The 25509-nt window shown below is 41.6% G+C and overlaps 2 protein-coding genes across 6 annotated transcripts in view; one reads left to right on the top strand and one right to left on the bottom strand.

Moving 5' to 3' along the window:
• The window catches only part of PCMT1 (protein-L-isoaspartate (D-aspartate) O-methyltransferase), a 59280-nt gene extending 55572 nt beyond the window's left edge, over window positions 1–3708 (top strand). Inside the window, exon 8 of the mRNA XM_031012571.3 lies at window positions 2903–3708. Within this exon, the coding sequence (XP_030868431.1) occupies window positions 2903–2915 (13 nt within the window). The 3' untranslated portion in view covers window positions 2916–3708. The remainder of the gene's footprint in view (window positions 1–2902) is intronic.
• Window positions 1–25509, bottom strand: part of LRP11 (LDL receptor related protein 11) — an 82295-nt gene that overhangs the window by 25624 nt on the left and 31162 nt on the right. For 2 of the 5 annotated variants that reach the window (XM_055390833.2, XM_063707946.1), the window contains exon 6: window positions 18534–18629. The exons of 1 other annotated variant lie outside the window; for it this stretch is intronic. In XM_055390833.2, coding sequence (XP_055246808.1) covers window positions 18534–18629 — 96 coding nt within the window. Of the gene's footprint in view, window positions 1–11066; window positions 12970–18533; window positions 18630–25509 lie in introns of those variants that run through there. 2 more of the 5 variants (XM_019029370.4, XM_055390832.2) reach the window with 2 other exon arrangements.

A 25509-nucleotide genomic window follows, 5' to 3' on the forward strand; every position in this document is an offset into this window, starting at 1 on the left:
AGTCACAAGAGTTAGTGTAATTGGTCCATCTTTAGTTTGTGAAACTGAGGAATGTTCAAGTTTATTATTCCATAAGCTCTTTGTTTACTGATGTCTTCTTGAAGTGCCTTGCATCTATGAAAAAGATGTTAGGAATTGACTGCATTTCCAAGACTGACAGTATTGGTGCTAAGGGATCCAATTGATCCCGTGTTCCATATTCTATATTGTTCCTTTTTAATCTCTTTACATATGTTCCAGTATTGTGACATACATTACATCCTTAAAAGCAGGGATATATTCTGTTACTTTTGGAATTCTTTTTGTCTCTCATAATGCTTCGTACAAAGCAAATTGTACAACACTTTTATTACCTTGGAAGATCCATGAAATTATTAGAAAACATTCATGGATTTTGATTGTTGTTTCCTTATAGTATATCTTTTCATTTATTCTTGGTAAAGAATGTATAAGACTAAATGTTAGTATCATAGAGTTAATAAAATCTAATAATTATGTATAATTATATACTAGTAGAAATATATACAGTTATTAACCTAATGAATATATTTAGCATAGTATATAGCAATTTTAAAGAGCCTTTCTAAAAATTTAGTACATACTATTTTTTATTGTAAATGATCTATGCATGTAAGTCAGATAAAGAAATGGTCATACAGAATTTTGAACATTGGGGAAAATTTAATAACTTGAAAGTTACATGGATTTTAGAGTATTAGGCTTTTAAAAAATTGTGCATGCGCTGGCAGCAAGTTTTTGTTTTTCCTTAGCACCCCTAATTTTAAAATTCAGGTCTACAAACCTAATTTCTTTTCCTTTTTTAAAGTATTTTTTAGACAGACAGGATAGTTGGAAAAATGGTACCTATGTTGTTGAGGGGGCATTAATATATTTACAATATAATGTCTTGCAGCAGGTAAATTGTAAATTATTATTATTATTATTGTTTTCTGAGATGGAGTCTCGCTCTGTCGCCCAGGCTGGAGTGCAGTGGCGTGATCTCCGCTCACTGCAACCTCCGCCTCCCTGGTTTAAGCAATTCTCCTGCCTCAGCCTCCCGAATAGCTAGGATTACAGGTGCATGCCACCACACCCGGCTAATTATTTGTACTTTTAGTAGAGACGAGGTTTCACCATGTTAGCCAGGATGGTCTCGATCTCCTGACCTCATGATCCGCCCGCCTTGGCCTCCCAAAGTGCTGGGATTACAGGTGTGAGCCACCGCCCCTGGCCAAATTGTAGTAAATTATTTAAAAATAACAGTATCTTTGGCTTGGGCACGGTGGCTCACACCTGTAATCCCAGCACTTTGGGAGGCTGAGGTGGGCAGATCACTTGAGGTCAGGAGTTCGAGACCAGCCTGACCAACGTGGTGAAACCCTGTCTCTACTAATAATACAAAAAAAATTTAGCCGGGTATGGTGGTGCCTGCCTGTAATCCCAGCTACTTGGGAGGCTGAGGCAGGAGAATTGCTGGAACCTGGGAGGCAGAGGTTGCAGTGAGCCATGATCACGCCACTGGACTCCAGCCTAGGCGACAGAGCGAGACTCTGTCTCAAAAAAAAAAAAAAAAAGCCAAAACAAGAAAAACAATATCTTCAATTCATATTCTAAAAAGCAGAAGTGAATTTTACTTTATGAATAGAGCACTTTGCAAATAATTCTTTGTTGACCAAATATTTTAATGCCTGCATGAGTTAAGTAAAAGCTGTTCTATGAGAATTATAATATTGTTATTTGGAAGAATATATTAAGAGGAAGCAGACTTATGATTTGTCATTTAATAGATAATCCAATACTATAGGATAAAGGCAGCTTATTGGAGAAATAATTTTAAAAATATTTTCTTGCACAATTTACAAAATTTAGTTTAAAAAAATTGTCCAGTAATTTACCCCCACTTACTTGTGAAATTATGAGCTCTTTATTTCTTCTTCCCTTCAAATTTATCTTAACAACTTTTTGAAAACTTTTAATTTTTATTGTCGACAAGTTGCTGGGATAGTACAAATAACTCCTAAATCTCTTCATCCAGAGTCATCAATTATTATCATTTTTCTACATTTCTTTTCCCTCTTTCTATATATACATATATGTAATTTTTTTCCTTTTTCTTAAACCACTTGAGACTTAATTATCAATATCATGCTTCTTTACCCCTAAAGTTCTGGTTTTTGTCACTCATATTACCTTCAGCTATGAGGCTTGTGGGCTTCTCTCGTGGTTTTATTCATTTTTTCACTTTTAACAGTTTTACTGAGGTATAACTGAGATACCATACAGTTTATTTTAGACTGCATTTTTATTCCTTCCTTCCTCTCACTGGCAGTTGCTGGTACAGTGCTGCACCTGGCTGAGCGAATGGTTTCTTTTGGAGCTGATAAAGCTGCCTTATGAAATCAGCTGACAGGTATATTATACCTACAGATGATGCCTTTTCTCTCAGAGCGCTTGGGTTGAGATTGACCCACTCCACAATTGCTAGTGGACATTCTGAGCAAAAGACCACATTTCTGTCCAATTTTGTGAATGTAACTGTTAACTCATTTGAACTCTAAAACACTTAAGTTGTCATTTTACTATAGTGTAAAGATGACCGTAGATCTAAAAGATATTTTTTCTGAATTTTGACATTGAAGGAAGAAATCTATTTTTAGAAATCTAAAATGAAGAACTCACGCCCTTTAGGTTGCATACTTGGTTCTGGAGTGGCATGGAAGACGTTTGGAATGGCTGACCCTCTGTTGCTTTCACTTGGGTTGTTTGCATTTTTATTTTTTAAATATATTGCTTGGTGATCAGCGCATTTTTATTGACTTAATAGTTGTGTCTAAACTATTATAAAGCCAAATTGGGTAGTGTGTAACTCCTACTAATGTATTTCTCTCTTCTTTCCTCACAGGGATGAATTGTAAAAGCAACATCAGCTTGACCAGTATAAAATTACAGTGGATTGCTCATCTCAGTCCTCAAAGCTTTTTGAAAACCAACACCATCACAGCTTGTTTTGGACTTTGTTACACTGTTATTTTCAGCATGAAAATGTGTGTTTTTTTAGGGTTTCTGATTCTTCAAAGAGGCACAGAGCCAAATTGGTAGAGGAAGGATGCAAAGTATAAATTTGTGTAATATTACTTTAACATGCCCATATTTTACTTGGAAATATTAAAAGAAAGCGTTCTGTAAAATGGAAAACTTAGTTTGTGAATTGATTTTGAGGAGTGGTTTTTCTTTTCTTGGACACTTAATTCTGTTCTGATATTAATTTATCAGATTGCTTTTGTGCATTGGATAACACCACCATTCACAAGTTAAGATTCTTGGTATTTGGATGTCTGTTAGATGCTACTAAGAAAATAGAGATGAGCTTTCTTTTTAAAGCTTTTGATGTGGTGTCATAGAATAGCATGTTGTAGATACAATCAGCTGCTTTGTTACCTTAAAACTAGGCATTTGTAAATATTAAACCTTAAGATGGCAGGTGATGTCCTGTAAACACTCAGCTGTTCAGATTGGACATAACTGACTTAGTTCTTCCCTTCTCTCTCTCTCAAAATAATAGAAGACTTGTAGTTTAGTGTTGTTTTCTGTTTCTAATTTGCTGCTGATAATGTATATGAACTTAACGTGCTGTGTAAGCTGTGTCCTAGTTCTTGAACAGTTTATGCAGTGCTGCTTTGCCAAATAAAGTTAAAAGTAAAAGAGGCATTGGTTGTTTTTGAATATAGAAGGAAGAACAGCAAGTCCACCAGATAGGGAGTGTTTACGATCACGGGAAAAAGACTGTTTCTCTGGTTGTTTCCTTTTGTGAAGTCTGAGTAAGTAATTAGCATTAATCCAACTGTACATTGTAGAATGTGACTACACTGCTCCAGGGCCAGGACCGTACTTCAGTCGTCATTTCTCTTTGACTCCCTAGCCCAGGGCTTGTCCTGTAGTAGCTATACAGTAAATGCTGGTGAGTGAGTGGTGAATGAATCGACTTAATGTCAGGAAAGAACAGGATTGAGGATGAACAGACCAAACCCCATCTCTCACCTATATAAAGATTTATTAATATAATAACTATAGCTGAATTTCTAAGAAGGCAGTAGCACTTTGGGATCTTTATTTAAATGTTGTGATTTATAACTTTTATAAGAAGAAGTTCTGGAACTGAGGAAATATAAGCTCAAGAATGAGCAGAATCAGCACTCCCAGCAAAGCCCTTCTACTGGGTGCATGTGTGGGTGCGTAATTCTGGCAAAGAACCTTTGTGGGCATGTGAACACTCCCCCCAGCTCTTGAAAAAAGTCTTAAATATTACTTCTTTACAAATATCTTTTAGGCTGGGTGCGGTGGCTCACGCCTGTAATCCCAGCACTTTGGGAGGCTGAGATGGGCAGATCACCTGAGGTCAGGAGTTCAAGACCAGCCTGGCCAACATGGTGAAACCCCCTCTCTACCCCTCTCTACTAAAAATACAAAAATTAGCCGGGCATGGTGGCACACAACTGTAATCCCAGCTACTTGGGAAGCTGAGGCAGGAGAACTGCTTGAACCAGGGAGGCAGAGGTTGCAGTGAGCCAAGATCGCACCATTGCACTTCAGCCTTGGTGACGAGTGAAACTCTCTCAATAAATAAATAAAATGGCTTTTAAAACTGATGCATCTTTTCACAAGTGCCTCTTCTTGGGTAAGGTCTTAGACACAGGAAACTAGCATTATTTGGTGCCCAAAACTTAGAGTTTAAATTTATTGTTGGCTTCAGTTTGCTGCTGTTAATTGCTTCCATACTCAGGCCATGAATCCCTGTGGTCCAGGACTAGTCCATTTTAAATAGTTGTAAAGGTCAAATATTCTTTTTTATTATTATTATTTTTTGAGACGGAGTCTCGCTCTGTCGCCCAGGCTGGAGTGCAGTGGCGTGATCTCGGCTCACTGCAAGCTCCGCCTCCCGGGTTCACGCCATTCTCCTGCCTCAGCCTCCAGAGTAGCTGGGATTACAGGTGCCCGCCGCCACGCCGGCTAATTTTTTGTATTTTTAGTAGAGATGGGGTTTCACTGTGTTAGCCAGGGTGGTCTCGATCTCCTGACCTTGTGATCCCCCCACCTCGGCCTCCCAAAATGCTGGGATTACAGGCGTGAGCCACCACGCCCAGCCAAGGTCAGATATTCTTTACAACTTAAGTTAGTTCTTAAATGTATCCACTGGTCTGTGTCTTTCATAGCCATCACCAACATTTTACTATATATGAGTCTCTATGTTTGGTTTTGGGAATAGAAAAAAGCCCTTACTCTCAAAAGTGTGAAGTCTGTTTGAGGAGACAATTATATAAATATGATAAGACAAACTTAAGTGCCACCTGATTAGTACAGACAGTGCTATGCCTTCAGCATTGTTCAAGCACTGCTCTTGGACTTTACATGTTTATGAATTAAAATTGTAGAATGTTGAATAAACAGGAATGGGCTTTAAGGGAGCATGAATAAATGGGTAGAAACGGAAATAATGGATTTTAGCTAGGCCTAAGAGTTTTTTTTTTCTGTAAGATGTGTGTGTGTGTGTGTGTGTGTGTGTGTGTGTGTGTACAGGTTACAGGCAAGAAAAGTCTCCTTAATCTTTAGTATTCATAATTTCTAAAACATTTCCTTATGTCATTTTCCTTAATAGACATGATTCCTTTACATAATATGAAGGGCAACAATGAAAACATTTCAAAAAGTTTCAGTCTAGTGAGATCGTGTTGAAATGAGATTTTTTCTACAGATTTGGTTTTATTAAAGGCCAAATCAAGCTCTCAAAATTTATGTAATCTTGCCCAAGCATGGTGGCTCAAACTTGCAATCTCAGCACTTTGGGAGGCCGAGTGAGGAGGATTGCTTGAGGCCAGGAGTTCAAGACCAGCTTGAGCAACAAAGTGAGATCTTATCTCTACAAAAAAACAAAAATTAGCCAGGCATGGTGATGTGCTCCTGTAGTCCTAGCTACCTGGGGGGCTGATGCAGGAGAATTGCTTGAGCCCAGGAGTTCGAGGCTGTAGTGAGCAAAGCTATAGTGAGCTATGATCGCGCCACTGCACTCCAGCCTGGGCAACGAGTAAGACTCAGTCTCTCCCTCTCTTTTTTAAAAACTCTTTTCCTCCACCCTTCTAATAGAAACCTAAGAAGCCTATCTCTTAAAACAAAAACCACTTATATAATCTAAGCCTGAATTATGAATATCAGCTTTTTATTGAGGGTTTCTTTTTTTTGAGTGCAATGGTGTGATCTCAGCTTACTGCAACCGTCACCTCCTGGGTTCAAGCAATTCTGCCTCAGCCTCCCAAGTAGCTTGAGATTACAGGCAGACGCCACCACACCTGGCTAATTTTGTATTTTTTTAGTAGAGATGGGGTTTCACCATGTTGGTCAGGCTGGTCTCGAACTCCTGACCTCAAGTGATCCACCCACCTTGGCCTCCCAAAGTGCTGGGATTACAGGTGTGAGCCACCACACCCGGTCGAGGGTTTCACCTCTTTTCCAGTCAATAACATTAGAAGAAAATGACATTCTGGGGGGAAAATAATCCATTAACATTGTTCATGCAAGTATTTTAAATTCCACTGCCCTAATTTTAAAAACTGCCATTGTTCAAAAAAAGTTCCCCGTGCAGTGGTGCGATCTCGGCTCACTGCAACCTCTACCTCCCGGGTTCAAGTGATTCTCCTGCCTCAGCCTTCCACGTCACCATGCCCAGCTAATTTTTTGTATTTTTAGTAGAGACGGGGTTTCACTAGATTAGCCAAGATGGTCTCCATCTCCTGACCTTGGGATCTGCCTGCCTTGGCCTCCCAAAGTGTTGGGATTACAGGCATGAGCCACCGTGCCTGGCCCACTGAACTTTTAAAATTGGTATATAATGTACCTCTATTAAAGCATCTTAAAAATTCAATTGATCTAAAATAGAATAACATCTTTGAGTAATAATGCTCATGAATTTTTGAAGCTATTCTTGGTGTGTGATTGTCAGCCAGGAAACAAAGCTGCTTAGTTTTGTTTCATTAGCCAGGTGGGTATTTTTGGTTTTCAGCTAAATGTTAACAAATTTTCAATAGTTTGATATGTTACTAAAATATATGAGTATGGTAACTGAACACTAATATTGTAAATGAAATAAATGGATTATTTTTAGTGTTCTAAATGGGGTTCAGAGGCTAATGCATTATTTTAGGTAAGTGCTAAAATTCTTCTAGGTATAAATCATTGCCTACAACTTATTGTGTTCTTAAAGAACTGAACAGTAAAACAAATGGGTTCTGATTGGATTTCAGTTGGATCTCTGGATTCCTCTGACCATTTTCCAGAAAGATGAGTGTTGTGTTCTCACTGAACCTAGCACGTGGCTCAAATAGAAGGCTGGTGAAAGAATCCCACGTGAAGAAAACCAGCTGACCCAAGGGGCCAAGGAATGTTTGTGTATTGTAATATGATAAAAAGGAAATCAGGCCGGGTGGGGTGGCTCACGCCTTTAATCCCAGCACTTTGGGAGGCCGAGGTGGGTGGATCACCTGAGGTTAGGAGTTCAAGACCAGCCTGACCAACATGGCGAAACCCCACCTCTACTAAAAATACAAAATTAGCCGGGTGTGGTGGTGGGTGCCTGTAATCCCAGCTACTTGGGAGGTTGAGACAGGAGAATCACTTGAACCCAGGAGGCAGAGGTTGCAATGAGCCGAGATCACGCCACTGCACTCCAGCCTGGGCGACAGAGCCAGACTCTCTCTCTCTCTCAAAAAAAAAGAGGGAATCAAGTCCAATAATTTCCTTATCCTTAATCCTTCTAATATCATTGCTACAATAATGATTGTTGGTTCCCCACTTCCGGCTTCATCTTTCTGGCTTTTTTTTTTTTTTTTTTTTGAGACAGTCTCTCTTTCTCCAAGCTGGAGTGCAGTGGCACAATCTCGGCTCACTGCAACCTCCGCCTCCCAGGTTCAAGTGATTCTCCTGCCTCAGCCTCCCAAGTAGCTGGGACTACAGGCGTGCGCCACCACGCTCAGCTAATTTTTGTATTTTTAGTAGAGACGGGGTTTCACCATGTTGGCCAGGATGGTCTCAATCTCTTGACCTCGTGATCCTCCCACCTCAGCCTCCCAAAGTGCTGGGATTACAGGCGTGAGCCACCACGCCCAGCCCCAGCTTCATCTTTTTAACTGACTTTGTGTTGTTTCAGCCAGGAATCTCTGTGAAACGGCCCTTTGCTTGCTGGGAGAGAAAATAGAGTAAAATCTAACTTTCAGTTCCCATATAGTGCTGTGCTGTGCTAGGGGGCCCTCAGAACCTCTGAGGCATGCTTCTGTCTGTCCCTCCTCTCACCCCCGTTTTTCCTTATCTTTCCACCTCCCTGGCAGAAAAAAAAAGTTAAAGCTGTGGTCTCACAGATTGCAGTTCATGGTTCTGATTTCTTTTTCTATACACAAATCTCTAGATCATATATTTACGGATTTATCAAGATCTCTAGTTTCATCTGTAGAACTGTTTTGTTTATATGTAAGAACTCTTGATTCATTTGGATTTTGAGTATTTGGTCATATGAAATGACTATGAAAATGAAAAAGCACCTTTTAAAAAAAAAAGCCCATACGCTATTTTCCTGAGCTTTTTTTTTTTTTTTTTTTTTTTTGAGATGGAGTCTCACACTGTTGCCCGGGCTGGAGTGCAGTGGCACTATCTTGGCTCACTGCAGCCTCTGCCTCTTGGGTTCAAGTGACTCTCCTACCTCAGCCTCCCGAGTAGCTGGGACTACAGGCGTGTGCCAGCACGCCCAGCTAATTTTTTTAGTAGCGACGGGGTTTCACTATGTTGGCCAGGCTGGTGTCGAACTCCTGACCTCGTGGTCTGCCCACCTCGGCTTCCCAAAGTGTTGGGATTACAGGTGTGAGCCACTGCGCGTGGCCTTTTTTTTTTTTTTTTTTTTGAGATGGAGTCTTGCTCTGTTGCCCATGCTGGAGTGCACAATCTCAGCTCACTGCAACCTCCACCTCCTGGGTTCAAGTGATTCTCCCACTTCAGCCTCCCAAATAGCTGGGCTTTACAGGCTTGCCACCATGCCCAGCTAATTTTGTATTTTTAGTAAGTTTTGTATTTTTAGTCTCACCATTTTGGCCAGGCTGGTCTCAAACTCCTGACCTCAGGCGATCTGCCCACCTCGCCTCTCGAAGTGTTGGGATTACAAGCATGATCCACTGCACCTGGTCCAATTTCCCTAAGCTATTTTTGTAAAAGTTAACATTATTTTTGTATTAAAATATTTTGAGAAGTTTCCTAAATTTTGAAATAACTTCATAAAAGGATTTAAACTGAATAATATTATAAATTGATCTCTTTCCAATTTGCAGGGTGATGACATAAGATTTTAAAAACTGATGTGATTTGAGAATTAAAATAAGTAGGAAGGAAGATATGCTTAGACCTAAATATGGGAAATATAGGAGAAGGCTCAGTTCTAACCAGTCAATTCCCAAAAACATTCAGCTTTGGGATGTCTAACCTTATTTTTGTCCTTGGTGGTTTTCTATTTAGCTGGAGAATCTGTGTTTATCCACTAAAGTAGCTATAACTTAAAATATTCATTTTATTTTTAGAATACTAGAATCCAGTAGGTCGGAAAATGGGGACAGGAACAGAAAAGTCTGCAACACAGATGCTTAAAAAGCCAATGAGACGAGAAATTTGTGAATGGCAAACTGCAAACTAAGCTTCTCCCTCTTTGTATTCAGCTTGGGCAGTTCTTTGTTAGAAATTCTCGTTCAATTTTAATCCGAAAAATTGTAGAAAACCTGGAGTCCAGAAAACAAAACATTAAAGTAATTCTGCTAGGAATAAAGTGGCATAATCCATTTTGAGAAAGTAAGCTAAAACATGAAATTGTTTTGAGATACTATAGTTGAATTTAACAAGGAGCCCAAATTACGGAATCTCAGGCTCAGATGCTGTGTTAAGAGGCATCATCAACATGATGTTGAGAGAACATCTGAAGGTAAGGATGGTGGCTTGTGTTCTGGGGCACAGCACACCTGTTTGTTTACACAGGTGAAGTAATCAACAGAGTTGGCCTTGAACAGCAAAATGGAAAGGGAAATAGAAATATGCATCTCGGCCAGGCATGGTGGCTCACGCCTGTAATCCCAGCATTTTGGGAGGCCGAGGCGGGTGAATCATCTGAGGTCAGGAGCTTGAGACCAGCCTGGCCAACATGGTGAAACCCCATCTCTACTAAAAAAAATACAAAAATTAGCTGGGCATGGTGGCGCACACCTGTAGTCCCAGCTAATCGGAGGCTGAGGCACGAGAATTGCTTGAACCTGCGAGGCGGAGGTTGCAGTGAGCTGAGGTGAGATCACGCCACTGCACTACAGCCTGGGCAACAGAGTGAGACTCGGTCCCAAAAAAAGAAAAAGAGCATCTCTATGTGTGGGTCAAAGGAAAATCTAGTAAAGGGCAATGTGAACAGCCATCAGTAACTGAAGAGAGGTGTTGCTGAGTGGCACTGAGTTGTGGGGCCAGAACACACGTTTTGAAGTCATTGGGAGCAAGATGAAAAAAATCCTGTTATTTTCCTACGGAAGAGAATGTATTGGGTACTCAGCTGATTTGAAACAGTAAAATGCTGTGGAAGGCTGGAGGAGTAGCTGCTGTCTACTAAGAATGAAAGGAAAAAGTAAGTTTTAAGTGTTCAGGAGGAGTTAGTGAGCCTTAGGAAAAGACATGTAAAACACAAGAACATGTTTAAGAGAGAAATTGTGGACAACTTTCCCTTTAAAATTATGTTTCCATTGTCTTAGATGCAGAACTCCTTCAATCAGATAATCTACAGGTAAGATCACTTTTAAAAGTCACATTCAGTCTACCTGATAATATAAATATTTTGTAGACCTTGATTCTCCTTCCCTCGAGTATGCTTTATGTGGCCCTGGGCATGTCACTTTCTCTAATACTCAATTTCCCCCGTTGTAAAATAGGGTTGGTATGATTGAATCCAAATAATGCAGTAACAGCTCAGTCAATAATAGCAACTTATGATTATATTAAAAGGAAAAAAAGCCTTAATAATAAAATACAATTTATTAAAGGAATCATGTTTACATAGATACAGAACATCTTGGATATTTCAACACCATAGCAACACAAAATTAATTTCTTCATGTATAAAAGATGTGCTGAAAGCTGCATGCCTCATCAGTTTTTATTTTATTGGTTATGGCTATAGTTGACATCTTTCCATATAAAAACAAACTGCACAGCATCACATATAGAGTACAGACATCTTAAGTTCATTCACAGTTAATTTTTCTAAACTGCCCTTCAAAAATTTACATCTTTGCTCAATTCTAAACATTCAACAAAATTAGCTTCCCAAGAAACAAAAATGATACCCAATTTCTTTGCTTTTCTAGAAGTAACTTTCCATTTGTTCATGTATTTTGATATGTTATATTCCCCACCCAAATTAAACCCTTTGTTAAAAGAACAACCTACTTTAGGTTCAGTCTAAAAATAAAGTGTACTAGATTCTGGAGTGTTTTTCAAATATTTTAAAATATTTGCCACTTATGGTTAAAAAAAACGTGAATAAGAATATCATGTGAGTGTAGATAGGCACCATACTATACATTCCTCTCAGAATCATTTCTAGAATGTGTATAATCCCGGCGTTAAGTGATGGTGGGAATGATTTGCCTTTAAAAGCCTATAAATTAAAAGGGGAAAGATGCTAAGCTAGATGCTGGTTTTCTGTAAAGATGAATTTGTGAAAAACTGCTTTATGGTCTAGAAATACGTAAGCCTGGCATTAGCTGATGGCACAGTCTAACATTTTATAGCGTTAAAAAACATCGACTCATTCCATTGGATGAAAGCCATGGTGACATTTTTACAAAAGCTGTACCCAGGAATCCACTCAACGTCCTCTCTTCAATTGTCGTTTTTCATCAACAAAGGCTATATATATATAAATGAGTTGCTGTGCTCTCACCATGGAGCAGTGTTGACTTGATGTAACGAAGTATTAAACGTTCTCCTTGCTCTCTTTGCCTTCAACTACGTTTCTGTTAGTTTTTGGCATGCCAGATTCTCTGCTTCCATCTTGATTTCCTATCTCACTGCATGACCATCTTAGAGCTGTTACTAATTCAAAGTCTGGGTTTTTTTTCTCCCAAAGGTCAGTCTAAGGAGGCAGCCACCTATATGACATGATGTCAGAGGGATTAGGAAGGACCCACACTCACCTTCCCTAAGGCTCACTGACTTGTACATAAGGTTTATAATTTAGGTATACCCACCCTAAGTAACATCTGATTGAAGGCATGAACTCGCTTGAGATCCACTCTCAGAAACAGGTTTAGAGGGGAAAAGAAAAAGAATACTGGGAGCTTCAAGGAGGAAGAAAAGGGCCACAGAACAAGGGGAAGCTGGGCCTACAGCAGTCCAGCATGGTAAGGGGCCAACAGTTGTCTTCTAAAAGGTAATGGGTTAACACAGTCATCCTAATACCACCTCCTGAGATGCTGAATTTTCTCTCAGCTAAGTACACATTTCTATTTTCAGGGACAGCTTACATAAATCAGAATTATATTTTTAGGAATCTTTAATCATGAATTCCTCTCTAAATTTCAAAATATTTTATGACTTCCTAAGGAACATTTTTTTACAATAAATAATAAAGAAAGATTTGGGATTTGCAGAATCTTCTGGCCCAATTAAAAACAAAAGAAGCTGTAAATATCCAGAACTTAATAGATGTATAAATTATAAACAAAACATGTCCCTGCCCCAAGGTATTGAAATTACATTACTATAGATACATCCCATTTATGAGGTAGTCCGATTCCTCAGATGTAATGGGACGAGCTTTTTTCAGTTTCTGTTTCACCAGTCGTAGTCGGCATGCAACCATGAGAAGCAGCAGAGCAGTGATAGCCAAACCCAGCGCCAGGGGTAGCACTGCACCTTTGAGAAGGTTAGACGTGAAGAGGGCAAGCCAGTGATTAGTCACAGTGACAGCTACTGGTCACTATATGATACGCGCTTTGCATGCACTATTTTATTTAATCCAAACAAATTGTTATTAGTATTATCACTATTTTGCAGATTAACTAAGGTGTACCAAGGTTAAGTAATTTGCTTATTTGCCTAGGAGGCTGTAAGTTGTAGGTTCAGGTCCCAAACCTAGACTTTTTTTTTTTTTTTTTGAGATGGAGTCTTGCTCTGTTGCCCAGGCTGGAGTGTAATGGCTCAATCTCAGCTCACTGCAACCTCTACCTCCTGGGTTCAAGCGATTCCCCTGCCTCAGCCTCCCGAGTAGCTGGGATTACAGGTGCCTGCCACTGTGCCCAGCTAATTTTTGTATTTTTAGTAGAGACGGGGTTTCAACATCTTGGCCAGGCTGGTCTCGAACTTCTGACCTCGTGATCCACCTGCCTCGGCCTCCCAAAGTGCTGGGATTACAGGCGTGAGCCACCGTGCCCGGCCAACACAGACCTCTTTAAAACCAAATTCTCTACCAGCTTCCTACAAAATTTGTATGGCATCAATGGGTACACATACTACCATGTGATCACTCATATCCAACTGAAATAGGCATTCTGATCACGAAATTTTTTTGTTGTAGTCATTGACTATATTTATGAATTCATACATGATCATTCTTCAACTAAGTATGAACTAACTCCTGATTTCTTGTTCTAGTTAGGGCTTAAGAAATTTATTTCCTTTCTAAATCCAGGGAACTGACTCAGTCAGTAGAACCTTTGTTGAAAACTAACTTCCAAATATGCTGGTGTGATTTTGGACATTAAAGGAAAACATTTCTTTAGTTTTTCCTGTGAGGTGGATTCTAGACACCAGAGTAGAAGTAGCAAGGCTTGCAGGAGTCTGGAAGGCCAGGGTGTGCCAATATCAGTCTTTTTTATCAAGCTTAGCAGGCTCTATTTTTAGTCTGATCTACTCTGTGGCCAGGCCAGGTCTGGAGATTATATGGTGGAACTGTTTTTAGCTGTAGGGATCTTGCCAACTGGTAGAACTAGAGGAGAAACATCTCCTTTGTGTAGGCTCATTCTATACCATTTGCTCTCGTTTATTCATTCATTCTGCATTCATTAAAAGCCTTCTTCCATGTGCCAGACACTGAGCTAAGTGCTGATAATCCTTTTATTTGTAAATAAATACCACCCCCCTCAAGATAAGCTAAGGCCAAGAATACCAGCTTTATAGCTTAAATCATTGAATTCTCACAACCACCACATAAGTTGGTGCTATTATTATCCCCATTTTACAAATGAGGGAGCTAAGGCATCAACAATGAAGTGAGGGCCAGGCACGGTGGCTCAGGCCTGTGATACCAGCACTTTGGAAGGCAGAGGTGGGCAAATTGCTTGATCCCAGGAGTTCGAGACCAGCCTGGGCAACATGGCGAGACCTTGTCTCTACAAAAAATTATTAGCCAGTTGTGGCATGCACCTGCAGTCCCAGCTACTTGGGAGGCTGAAGTAGGAGAATCACCTGAGCCTAGAAAGTTGAGGCTGTTATGAGCCATGATCAGGCTACTGCACTCCAGCCTGGGTGACAGTGTAAGAGCCTATCTCAAAAAAAAAAAGAGAAGTGAGGCTGGGCACAGTGGCTCATGCCTATAATCCCAATACTTAGGGAGGCTAAAGCAGAAGGATCACTTGAGTCTGGGAGGTAGAGGCTTCAGTGAGCTCTTAAACTGTACTCCAGCTTGGGTGGCAGAGTAAGATCCTGTCTTTAAAAAAAAAAAAAAGAGAGAGAGAGACTGAAGTGACTTGTCTAAGATTGTTAAGTGGTAGAGCTAGCAAATAACCCCAGATGGGACAGCCCCAGAGCCTGTGGTTCTAACCACTATGGTACTCTACTTCTACAAAATGTAAATGAGACAGTTTTTGAACGAGTTAAGTCTGGGTAGACAGACATTTAAATGGGAAAAAATGCAACAAAGTGTTATACTTACTATGATAGAATTATATATGAAGCACAGATGTATTAATAAAATAGGTGGTCCATCTACCTGGTCTGTAGGATTTTTGCTTGAGTGATTTTGATGTATGATAGAGACTGTTGGGTGGCTGAAGGAGGTAAGTTTATTTTTTGACATTTTCAGATTGAGATGCCTATCAGCGATCAGGTGGAATTTTCTCTTAGGCTTTTGGATTAGCTGGGCCTAAATATGTGGGAGTCTTTAGCATAAAGGTGGTAGCTGCAGTCACGATAGGGGGTAGGACAGCCAGAGAGAAAGGAAGAAGAAAGGTGAGCCAGGAACAAGGTCCTGGGAAACACCAGCATTTAGAGGGCAGACAAAAGCAGAGGACCAAAAAAACCAGAAGAAGACCAGTCAGAGAAATAGGAGGACAACCGCTATAGTAGGGAGTGGGCTTTTGGAAGCTGAGCAAAGAGACGTCCAAGAAGAAAGTCCTCAGCTGAATCAAATGCTAAGGAAATGTCAAGTGAGGTGAAGCCTGGAGAGCCCCCTGGATTTAGCAATTGGTAATTCATTTATGGGAGTACAGAAGATGGAGGATGCTACTTTGTTTCTTTACATATTAAGAAATCTGAACATGATCACAGTCAGGAGAATGAGCCAGTAAAGAAACAGAGATGAAAAACATGGGAGAGCTAGGAGATGATGAGAAATGAACCTGAGGAAATCAGGGGCTTTAGCCAGATCAGGGAGAGAGACCTTGGAAAGAGGGGACACCTCTTCCTTTAGTACTGGAGGGGAGGAAGAGGGGTGAATGCAACCAGATGAGTTTTTACATTTGGGGGGCAGGTAGCTTAGGAAGTTCACTCCAGACAGTCTTGATTTACTGGGCTTAAAACTGGTTCCAGGTATAGTTGGCCGCCTCTTGAAGACAAGAGGACCTGGAGCTGATGACACACTCATGGCACTTCAACTCTGGTGTATTTTTAGAATCCCAGGTAAAACTCCTGAACAAGATTCTCAAGAACAGTTTGAAAGTGTCTGGTTGCCGGAGGAGGGGATGGGAAAGCTGCTTTAGAGACTGTTAGGTATCAAACAAAGTTCTGGAAGAGGCCAGCATTCCTCCAGAGAATTGTGAAAGATACAAATCGGTGATAACCCTATGGACTGGAATTGGATTCTATGGCTGTCTCATTCCATACACAGCAGTTCTGGAGGTGTCAAGATGGCTGCCTGGTCTCTCCATGCCAGCAGTTTGGGGCCTCAGTAGCTACTATTGCCTCCTAGTCTCCACCTGATGAAAGAAGTTCTGACAAGGCTAAGTGGCCCCAAGGTGTCATTCTCCCTCCACCTTCCTATAAGTTGCATATGTTACAAAGGAACAGGACAAAAAAAGAGACTTTGGTCAATACCCCCAGAAAACCCCAGGAACCCCAAATCATTTCTCATGAATTGGACCGCAACACCCAGCCCCAGTCCGGGGGACTTGCTTAAAGATGAGCATCAGCATTTAGGCTAAAGGGTTATGAAGCTGTGGTTGAAGATGCCAATCCCAATGCCGGGGCTCAGGTTTAGCTATGGTAACAATAAAACAGACGAGATCTGGGAAAATGTTCTATTTGCTAAGTCAGATATGAGGCTGCTGAACTGTCTGATCTGATTCCTGTTTAATGCTTTTATGACAAGGAAAATGAAATCTCCCAAAAGTACTTGCCAGAATATTGAAAATTATTCTTGACTTTTAATATTTAGTTGGCTTAGTTTGGATAATTTGAGATTTACAACTTTCTAGCTCCTTCTAAAACACACCATGATGCTATTCTCAGTAACCAGCTAGGGTGATGAATTATGTATTCTGTTCATATGAATGGGGGTGACATTTAAAATATGTAACAGGCTGGGCACAGTGGTTCACACCTGTAATCCCAGCATGGTGGGAGGCTGAGGCAGGTGGATCACTTGAGGTCAGAAGTTTTGAGACCAGCCTGGCCAACATGGCAAAACCCCATCTCTGCTAAAAATACAAAAATTAGCCAGGCGTGGTGGCATGCACCTGTAATCCCAGCTACTAGGGAGGCTGAGGCAGGGGAATCGTTTGAACCCGGGAAGCAGAGGCTGCAGTGAGCTGAGATCGCGCTGCTGTACTCCAACCTGGACAACAGAGTGAAACTCGATGTCTCAAAAACAAAACAAAACAAAAATATGTAACAACCAGAATAGGCAACAGCCAACTAGAGCTGAGACTCTCTGGATACATATGTGTGCGGAGGAAAGAGGCAGGCTGGTTTCCCTCTTCCCTTGATAGGGGACAGGGCCCCTTTTATTCAAATATCTTGGGACAGGCTAAGTCCAGGAGGCCAGCAGACCAAGGGGGTCACCCAGGTACTTGACATCTGGATTATTCTTAGCTATCTATTGTTTAAACATTATATTTTAATATTGTCCTGATATTATAAATAGGGTAAAAAGAAAGTTTTCTCAATGTTTATAACTTAAGCTTATATTTTGTTCTTCTAAAGCTTCTTTTACTAGTTTGTGGGATTTAAGACTAAAGCCTGCCTTTCTAAAGGATGGTGTCCAAAGTCTTTTCTTCCTAGTTAAAATCAACCAAAATTAAAGAAATTATTGTATTCTTCTTCCACTTAGTAAATATTCTACTTCCTACACCCTTCCCTCATTTCTGTTGTCTTCTGTCTTTGTCACTAGGGCACTTGGAAAGAGAACTAGGTATTCTAAGACCTTTACTCTTCTTTCATTGTAAATAACTGAGTAATAACTACCATCGTTTCTATATTTGGCTCATCATATGAGCCACACAGTGCATTCAATGCTTGAGATTAATTATCCCATATATTCTTCTCAGCAACCCTATGAGGCAGGTATTGTTACTATCCTCATCTTACGAATCAGGAAACTGAGATCCAGAGAGATAAGATAGCCTGCTCAAGGTCATACAGTTTAGTGGGTAAGTGAGAATTTTTTTTTTTTTTTTGAGACGGTCTCACTCTGTCACCCAGGCTGGAGTGCAGTGGCACAATCTTATCTCACTGCAGCCTCGACCTCCCAGGCTCAAGTGATCCTCCCACCTCAGCCTCCCTGGGACTACAGGCGAATGTCACCACACTTGGCTAATTTTTGTATTTTTTGTAGAGACAGGATTTTGCCATATTGCCCAGGCTGGTCTTGAACTCCTGAGCTCAAGCGATCCTCCTGCCTTGGCCTCCCAAAGTGCTGGGATTACAGGCGTGAGCCACTGTGCCCAGCTTTGAGCAAGGATTTGAATTGTGGCATCTGACTCTAAAGCTTGTGTTCTCCCACCATGCCACAAGTATGGCATTTTCCACAGGTGTCACACCTGGAAGGGTGTATAGAAAAGGCAGCTGAGGTCCAAAGATGGAAGGTTACTATCAGGAGCCCCAAGACGCAGTGCAATACAAGCAACGAGGAGACAGTTCTTTCGGTCCACTGACAGACTGCTCCTGTCCTGAGCTCTCATGGCCTCAGGGAATATCCTCAGCCAGAGGGCATGCAGTTCTGAGAAGACTACAGTCTGCAAAGGGTTTCCAAGGTGGACGTTTACCTGTTTCTGGGGCTGGGTGTTCCCCTCCTCCTCCATCACCCTTTGACTCAAATATATAACTTTCCTCTTTTCTGTTCTTCCCTGAGGAACTACTATCTGCAGAAAAGAAAGAGAACATATATTGAAGGTGTATGCATCAGAAACTTCAGGAAACAAATGTGAAAATACAGCCTTATTTTTTTTTAAGATGGACTTAGAGAAGAACTGTTTATTTCTCTACTAAACAAAGGCCTATGTTTGATAGTTAAGCAGTAAATAACTAACGTGACCCACTGAATAAAGCAAAGTACACAGCTAATATGAAACCACCAACAGAGAGAGCGGAAGACACACCCTGCACCGGAACTACCACCACGCCTCTTGGAGAAGGGAGATCTCAGGCTAGAAGAGTCACAGGGAGTCTCTGGATATCACGCCATGAAAAGCAGAAACCAGAAAGGTTTTTCTTTGAAGAATAAACAATGGGCATATATAAGGCATTTAGACATGCTCTTTCTCTTTCTCACAACTCTGGATGGCAGGTATAAATAGCTCAATTTTCTTTCTGGTTAGGCTCAGGGTCAGGTTCCTACCTAGGTTCACACAAGTAAGTGGGTCACAGGGCTGGGATGCAAACTGGTTTCTTGGTAGAGACCAGTACTTCTAATTTAATGATATATTACTTAACTATTAAGTTATAATACCGAGGGGGAAATTATTATTATTTATTTACTTTTTTTTTTTTTTGAGACAGAGTCTCTGTTGCCCAGATTGCAGTGCAGTGGCACGATCTTGGCTCACTGCAACGTCCACCTCCTGGGTTCAAGCAATTCTCCTGCCTCAGCCTCCCGAGTAGCTGGGATTACAGGCGCGTGCCACCATGCCTCGCTAATTTTTGTATTTTTAGTAGAGACAGGGTTTTGCCATGTTCCCCAGATGGGCTCAAGTGATCCGCTCACCTCAGCCTCCCAAAGTGCTGGGATGAGAGGCGTGAGCCACCATGCCCAGCCTCAAGTGGGATTTTTGAGTATTACAATGCTTAATGGCAATGAATTAGAAATAATCTACTGACAAATTTTATTGAGAAAACTTTTAAAGCTTCTTTACTCATATGGCGTCAACATAAATGTTCCTAATTCCTGCAAATGAAATAAGACTATTTAAAGGTAGTATATAAAATTCTTTGGTAACTTGCATTTTGCAAATTTACTAAGTCACGAAGTTGGCCAGGTGCACTGGCTCATGCCTATAATCCTGGCACTTTGGGGACAGTCTACTGTGTCTTGTTACTCTAGAAAGTTCCATGTATGTTGGTCCTACATACAGCCAATAATTTGGGCTTTCTCCATAAACTCTGAGCTCAGACAGAAGGAGAGAGATGAGGAAAGCACAGCCATTGCTCATAGGCTGCAGGATCAGATTTCCCTGCAAAAAGAGTTCTGTTACTGTCCAACTCACTGCAGTAGCCACGACAGTGGTCACCAAGGACCTCTCCAGCTACCTGGATTCTCTTATATGATACCTGATCCCAGGCCAGGTAGTTCTATAAGATTGTATTACATAAGGGCCGCACGCAGTGGCTCATGCCTGGCCAACATGGCAAAACCCTGTCTCTACTAAAAATACAAAAAAAATTAGCCAGGCATGGTGGACGCCTGTAGTCCCAGCTGCTGGGGAGGCTGAGGCAGGAGAATGGCGTGAACCCTGGAGGCGGAGCTTGCAGTGAGCCGAGATTGCGCCACTGCACTCCAGCCTGGGCGACTGAGCAAGACTCCGTTTCAAAAAAAAAAAAAAAAAAAAATTAGCCAGGCATGGTGGTGGGCGCCTGTAATCCCAGCTACTTGGGAAACTGAGGCAGGAGACTCACTTGAACTTGGGAGGCGGAGGGTGCAGTGAGCCAAGATCATGCCACTGCACTCCAACCTGGGCAACAGAGTGAGACTCCTTTTCAAAAAAAAAAAAAAAAAGATTTTATTATATATGATTCTGGCCTAGGAAGCTATACTAGAAGTACTGTAAACAGCTGCTGACATAGGAAAGCACTATTTAATACAGAAAAATAAGACCATGCAGCTTTTTTATTTTATTATATTTTTACTGCTAGTAGACAGACCAGAGTGCGATTTTTTTGGCAAGTAATTTTTACACTTTTTCTCAGGGGTGAGGTAGTTAATAGGTACATATTTAACCACTGCTTTTATGGTGCAAATCTCATGGTGTTGATATCCATATTGAAAATGAGAGTATGTTTTATTTTCTTTTTTTTTTTGAGACAGGGTCTCCCTTTGTTGCCCAGGCTAGAGTGCAGTGGTGCAATCTCAGCTCACTGCAGCCTCGACTTCCCAGGCTCAAGTGATCCTCCCACCTCAGCCTCCCAACTAACTGGGACTACAGGTAAGCATCACCACACCTGACTAATTTTTCTATTTTTTTGTAGAGATGGGGTTTTGCCATGTTTCCCAGGCTGGTCTTGAACTCCTGAGCTCAAGCAAGCCTCCCGCCTTGACCTCCCAAAGTGCTGGAATTACAGGTGTGAGCCACAGCACCTGACCTAAAAATATGAATATTTTCAATAGCATTTTGAAGGTTCAATGTAAGCCTTGTTTAGATTACTACAGAGACTCCAGTGAATGTTCCTGAGCTTTTGCTTGGTAGAGATATAGAAAACATTACTGTGTTTTAAAGTCAATAATGCCTGATTTTTTCAAATGCCAGTTGCTCGTGGCTCTCCAAAAGAAACACAAGATTTGTTCTGTAGAGATATAAATCAGTGATATGCAAAACAGTCCATCCAGCAGCCGCACACAGAAAACTAGCAGCCCTGAAACAGCTTGGAAATCAAACTGCTAAATTACCTAAAAACCACTTGTGGCACTTCTCCCTTCATCCCCTTCCTCCTCCCCCATGCCGTACTGCCAGGTCAGCTTGCAAAGGAACTTCTGTGCATTCTGCTTTATCTCTCTCTCCAATAATAAATTTGGAAGTGGGAAGATCACATGGTGGGAAACTCAAGTCCTACTTTTTAAAAATAATAAGCCAGGGCCTGGGCATGGTGGCTCACGCCTGTAATCCCAGCACTTTAGGAGGCCAAGGCGGGTGGATCACTTGAGGTCAGGAGTTCGAGACGAGCCTAGCCAGCATGGTGAAACCCCATCTCTACTAAAAATACAAAAATTAGCTGGGAATGACGGCACACGCTTGTGATCTCAGCTACTTGGGAGGCTGAGGCAGGTGAATCGCTTGAATTTGGGAGGTGGAGGTTGCAGTGACCCCAGACAGCACCACTGCATTCCAGCCTGGGTAAGAGAACGAGACTCCATCTAAAAAAATAAATAAAATAAAATAAAATAAAAATAAAAATAAAATTAAAAATGAGCCAGGAATAAAAACAAAGTGCCAAAATTCACCAACTCCCGATTTTTTTCAGAGGATTAACTGGTTTGTCTTTCACCCAATAAAAAAACATAAGATAACTGCATTTACAATGTTCACCCCACTGTTTCTTCCCAATGAAGATGAGAGCTTGCTCATCTTAATTCTTAAAGGAACTCAGTACTGGAAACACTACTGCACTATTTCTATTTTTTATTTGAATTAACTGCCTTATACACTTGGCGCTCTCTTACCCTGGTTTCCTAGCGAATACCACTGGACTTGAATGTTCTAGCAAAAATTCAAACAGCACTAACATTTACTGAGAGACATCAATTATATTTACATATAATATCTCATGCAATCTTTGTAGCCATATTATGAGAGATTATTATCCTCTTTTTTTTTTTTTTTTTTTGAGACAGAATTTCACTCTTGTTGCCCAGGCTGGAGTGTAATGGCGCAATCTCGGCTCACTGCAACCTCCACCTCCTGGGTTCAAGCGATTCTCCTGCCTCAGCCTCCCGAGAAGCTGGGATTGTAGGCATGCACCAGCACGCCTGGCTAATTTTTGTATTATTAGTAGAGATGGGGTTTCTCCGTGTTGGCCAGGCTGGTCTCGAACTCCCTACCTCAGGTGATCCACCCGCCGTGGCCTCCCAAAGTGCTGGAATTACAGGCATGAGCCACCGTGCCCAGCTGAGATTATTATCCTCTTACAGGTAAGGAAATGAAGTTTAGAGAAGTTGATTACCTAGTAGCTAGTAATTGGTGGTGCTGGAATTAGAACCCAGGACTGATCCAAAGCAGTTTTCCATTGAACCATACTGCTCTCAAGGTCACAACTAGCAAATACGAGTTTTTTACTCCAAGAACCAAGTCAATACTATATTTATTTACTCATACCCAGGCAAAATCACACACTTTTAAATGATTTTTAGGAAGGTTTTGGACAAAGCTTTATTAAGGATGCAGTAGAGAAATTGGCTAACTGTACTTGCAAAAGGGACCTAACCTCACAGGTGGGTTCATGTAAAAAACTATGCAAATTCTTTCTGAATCTTCAGTTGTCAAAATTAAAGAGCACTTTCTTTCTTTAAAAAAAATTTTTTTAAACAGCATTTTCTTAAATGCCCTTATTCCCTGGGGAGAGGAAGATGGTGATGTAGGGAGGGATCAGGTATCAGGCAGCGGGCAGTGTGCATGGGAGACTTCAGAAGGCGCAGTTGCCCCGGACTCTAGGATTACCCAGGAACCTGGCCCTGCCTTCTGGGTAACTGAAATGTGAATTTCTGCTGTTTACATTCCATGAAGGAATTCCCTATGATTTCCCAGTCTGCCTGATTCATTTTTCCTAGATTTCAGCATAAGGAACGCCATAGAGAAATGCTTCACTTTCACACATCCAATCACTGGCTCTAGCCAGTGTGGCAAATCGAAACAAAACAAAACAATGACATCACTTGCTTCTGGAAATAGTTACTTTTGGTAATGATCCTTCTGGAAGAGTTACATGTCTTAGGAGACCATTTTTCCTTTCTTCTGAATGTATTATGTTTACTATGCATGGCGACACATTCACAGAGGGAATTGGCAGCTGGATGGAAGCTGTTTTCATTTCATTTCCAGCTGCCATAGAGCATGCAGGCATGATCCGGAAGAAATACTTTAACATGCCCAGGAATTCTCAAGTTTCAAAAAGCAGATTCCATGTGAATGTGGATGTAGCACCACTTTTCTAGCCCTTTGTAGGGCTGGAAACCAGATTTCTTTCCTCGGGGTAGCTTGAATACAAGAGGGTGGAATTGTTAATGAATGACATGGACCACACAGAGAACAGGCCCTACAGCTATGACCATGATCAACAATCCAGCCATTGTGCCTTTACATGCTGAGCAAACACAGGCCACACTGGAGCTCTGTGCTTCTCCTGCCCGGTGGCTCAGAGTGTACTGAGCATGCATTTGCTGGTGTAACTGAATGTCTGCACATACCTTCATTTTATCCTCAGTAACCTGTGTGGAATAAATCCCCAAAAGTGGGACAATTGGGTCAAGGCACACATAGTTTTGTTTTAGAGATGAGGTCTTACTCTGTCACCCAGGCTGGAGTACAGTGGTGGGATTACAGCTCACTGCAGCCTCGACCTCCCAAGCTCAAGCGATTCTCCCACCTCAGCCTTTCAAGTAGCTGGGATTACAGGTGAATACCACAAGCTGATTTCTGTAGTTTTTGTAGAGATGGGGTTTTGCCATGTTGCTAGGGCTGGTCTAGAACTCCTGGCCTTAAGCAATCCACCTGCCTTGGCCTTCCAAAGTGCTGGGATTACAGGTGTGAGCTGCTGCACCCGATCATATACATAGTTTTAAGCCTTCAGAAACTGGCCTCTGGAAGGACATACTAATTGCATTGCTACCAGCAGAGTGTGAGACTTGTTTCTCTCTACTCTTAGAAACATTAATTATTATAATTCTTCATCATTGTCAGTGTGATAGGTGAAAAACTACATCTCACTACTTTGCATGCTACACTGTTAGTATTAATCTTAGTATCTTGTTAACAAGTCTTCCATGAGCTAAGTCTTTTTTTTTTTTTTTTTTTTTTGAGACGGAGTCTCACTCTGTCACCTGGGCTGGAGTGCAGTGGCGCAATCTTGGCTCACTGCAACCTCCGCCTCCTGGGTTCAAGTGATTCTCCTGCCTCAGCCTCCTGAGTAGCTGGGATTACAGGTGCCTGACACCACGCCCAGCTAATTTTTTGTATTTTTAAGTAGAGATGGGGTTTCACCATGTTGGCCAGGCTGGTCTCGAACTGACCTCGTGATTTGCCTGCCTCGGCCTCCCAAAGTGCTGGGATTACAAGCATGAGCCACCGCGCCCAGCTGAGCTAAGTCTTATTTGTCCTCACCACATGTCTGTGCAGGAAGGAGGCAGCAGTGAATTTAACTCATTCATATTTATTGTACTAGCTGATGGTCTTCTTAAAACCCAGGCATGTGTCATGAACAACAATGTACTTTTTTTTTTTTTTTTTTGAGATGGAGTCTCGCTCTGTTGCTCAGGCTGGAGTGCAGTGGCGCAATCTCAGCTCACTGCAAGCTCCGCCTCCTGGGTTCACACCATTCTCCTGCCTCAGCCTCCTAAGTAGCTGGGACTACAGGCGCCTGCCACCATGCCTGGCTAATTTTTTGTATTTTTATTTTTATTTTTTATTTTATTTTTGAGATGGAGTCTTGCTCTGTCACCCAGGCTGGAGTGCAGTGGTGCGATCTTGGCTCACTGCAAGCTCCACCTCCCGGGTTCATGCCATTCTCCTGCCTCAGCCTCCCGAGTAGCTGGGACCACAGGTGCCTGCCACCACGTCCAGCTAATTTTTTGTAGTTTTAGTAGAGACAGCGTTTCACCATGTTAGCCAGGATGGTCTCGATCTCCTGACCTTGTGATCCGCCTGCCTCGGCCTCCCAAAGTGCTGGGATTACAAGCGTAAGCCACCGTTCCTGGCCTTTGTATTTTTAGTAGAGATGGGGTTTCACCGTGTTAGCCAGGATGATCTCGATCTCCTGACCTCATGATCCGCCCACCTCGGCCTCCCAAAGTGCTGAGATTACAGGCGTGAGCCACCGCGC

Source organism: Gorilla gorilla, chromosome 5 (genome assembly GCF_029281585.2).
Source record: "Gorilla gorilla gorilla isolate KB3781 chromosome 5, NHGRI_mGorGor1-v2.1_pri, whole genome shotgun sequence".
Classification (NCBI taxonomy): Eukaryota; Metazoa; Chordata; class Mammalia; order Primates; family Hominidae; genus Gorilla; species Gorilla gorilla.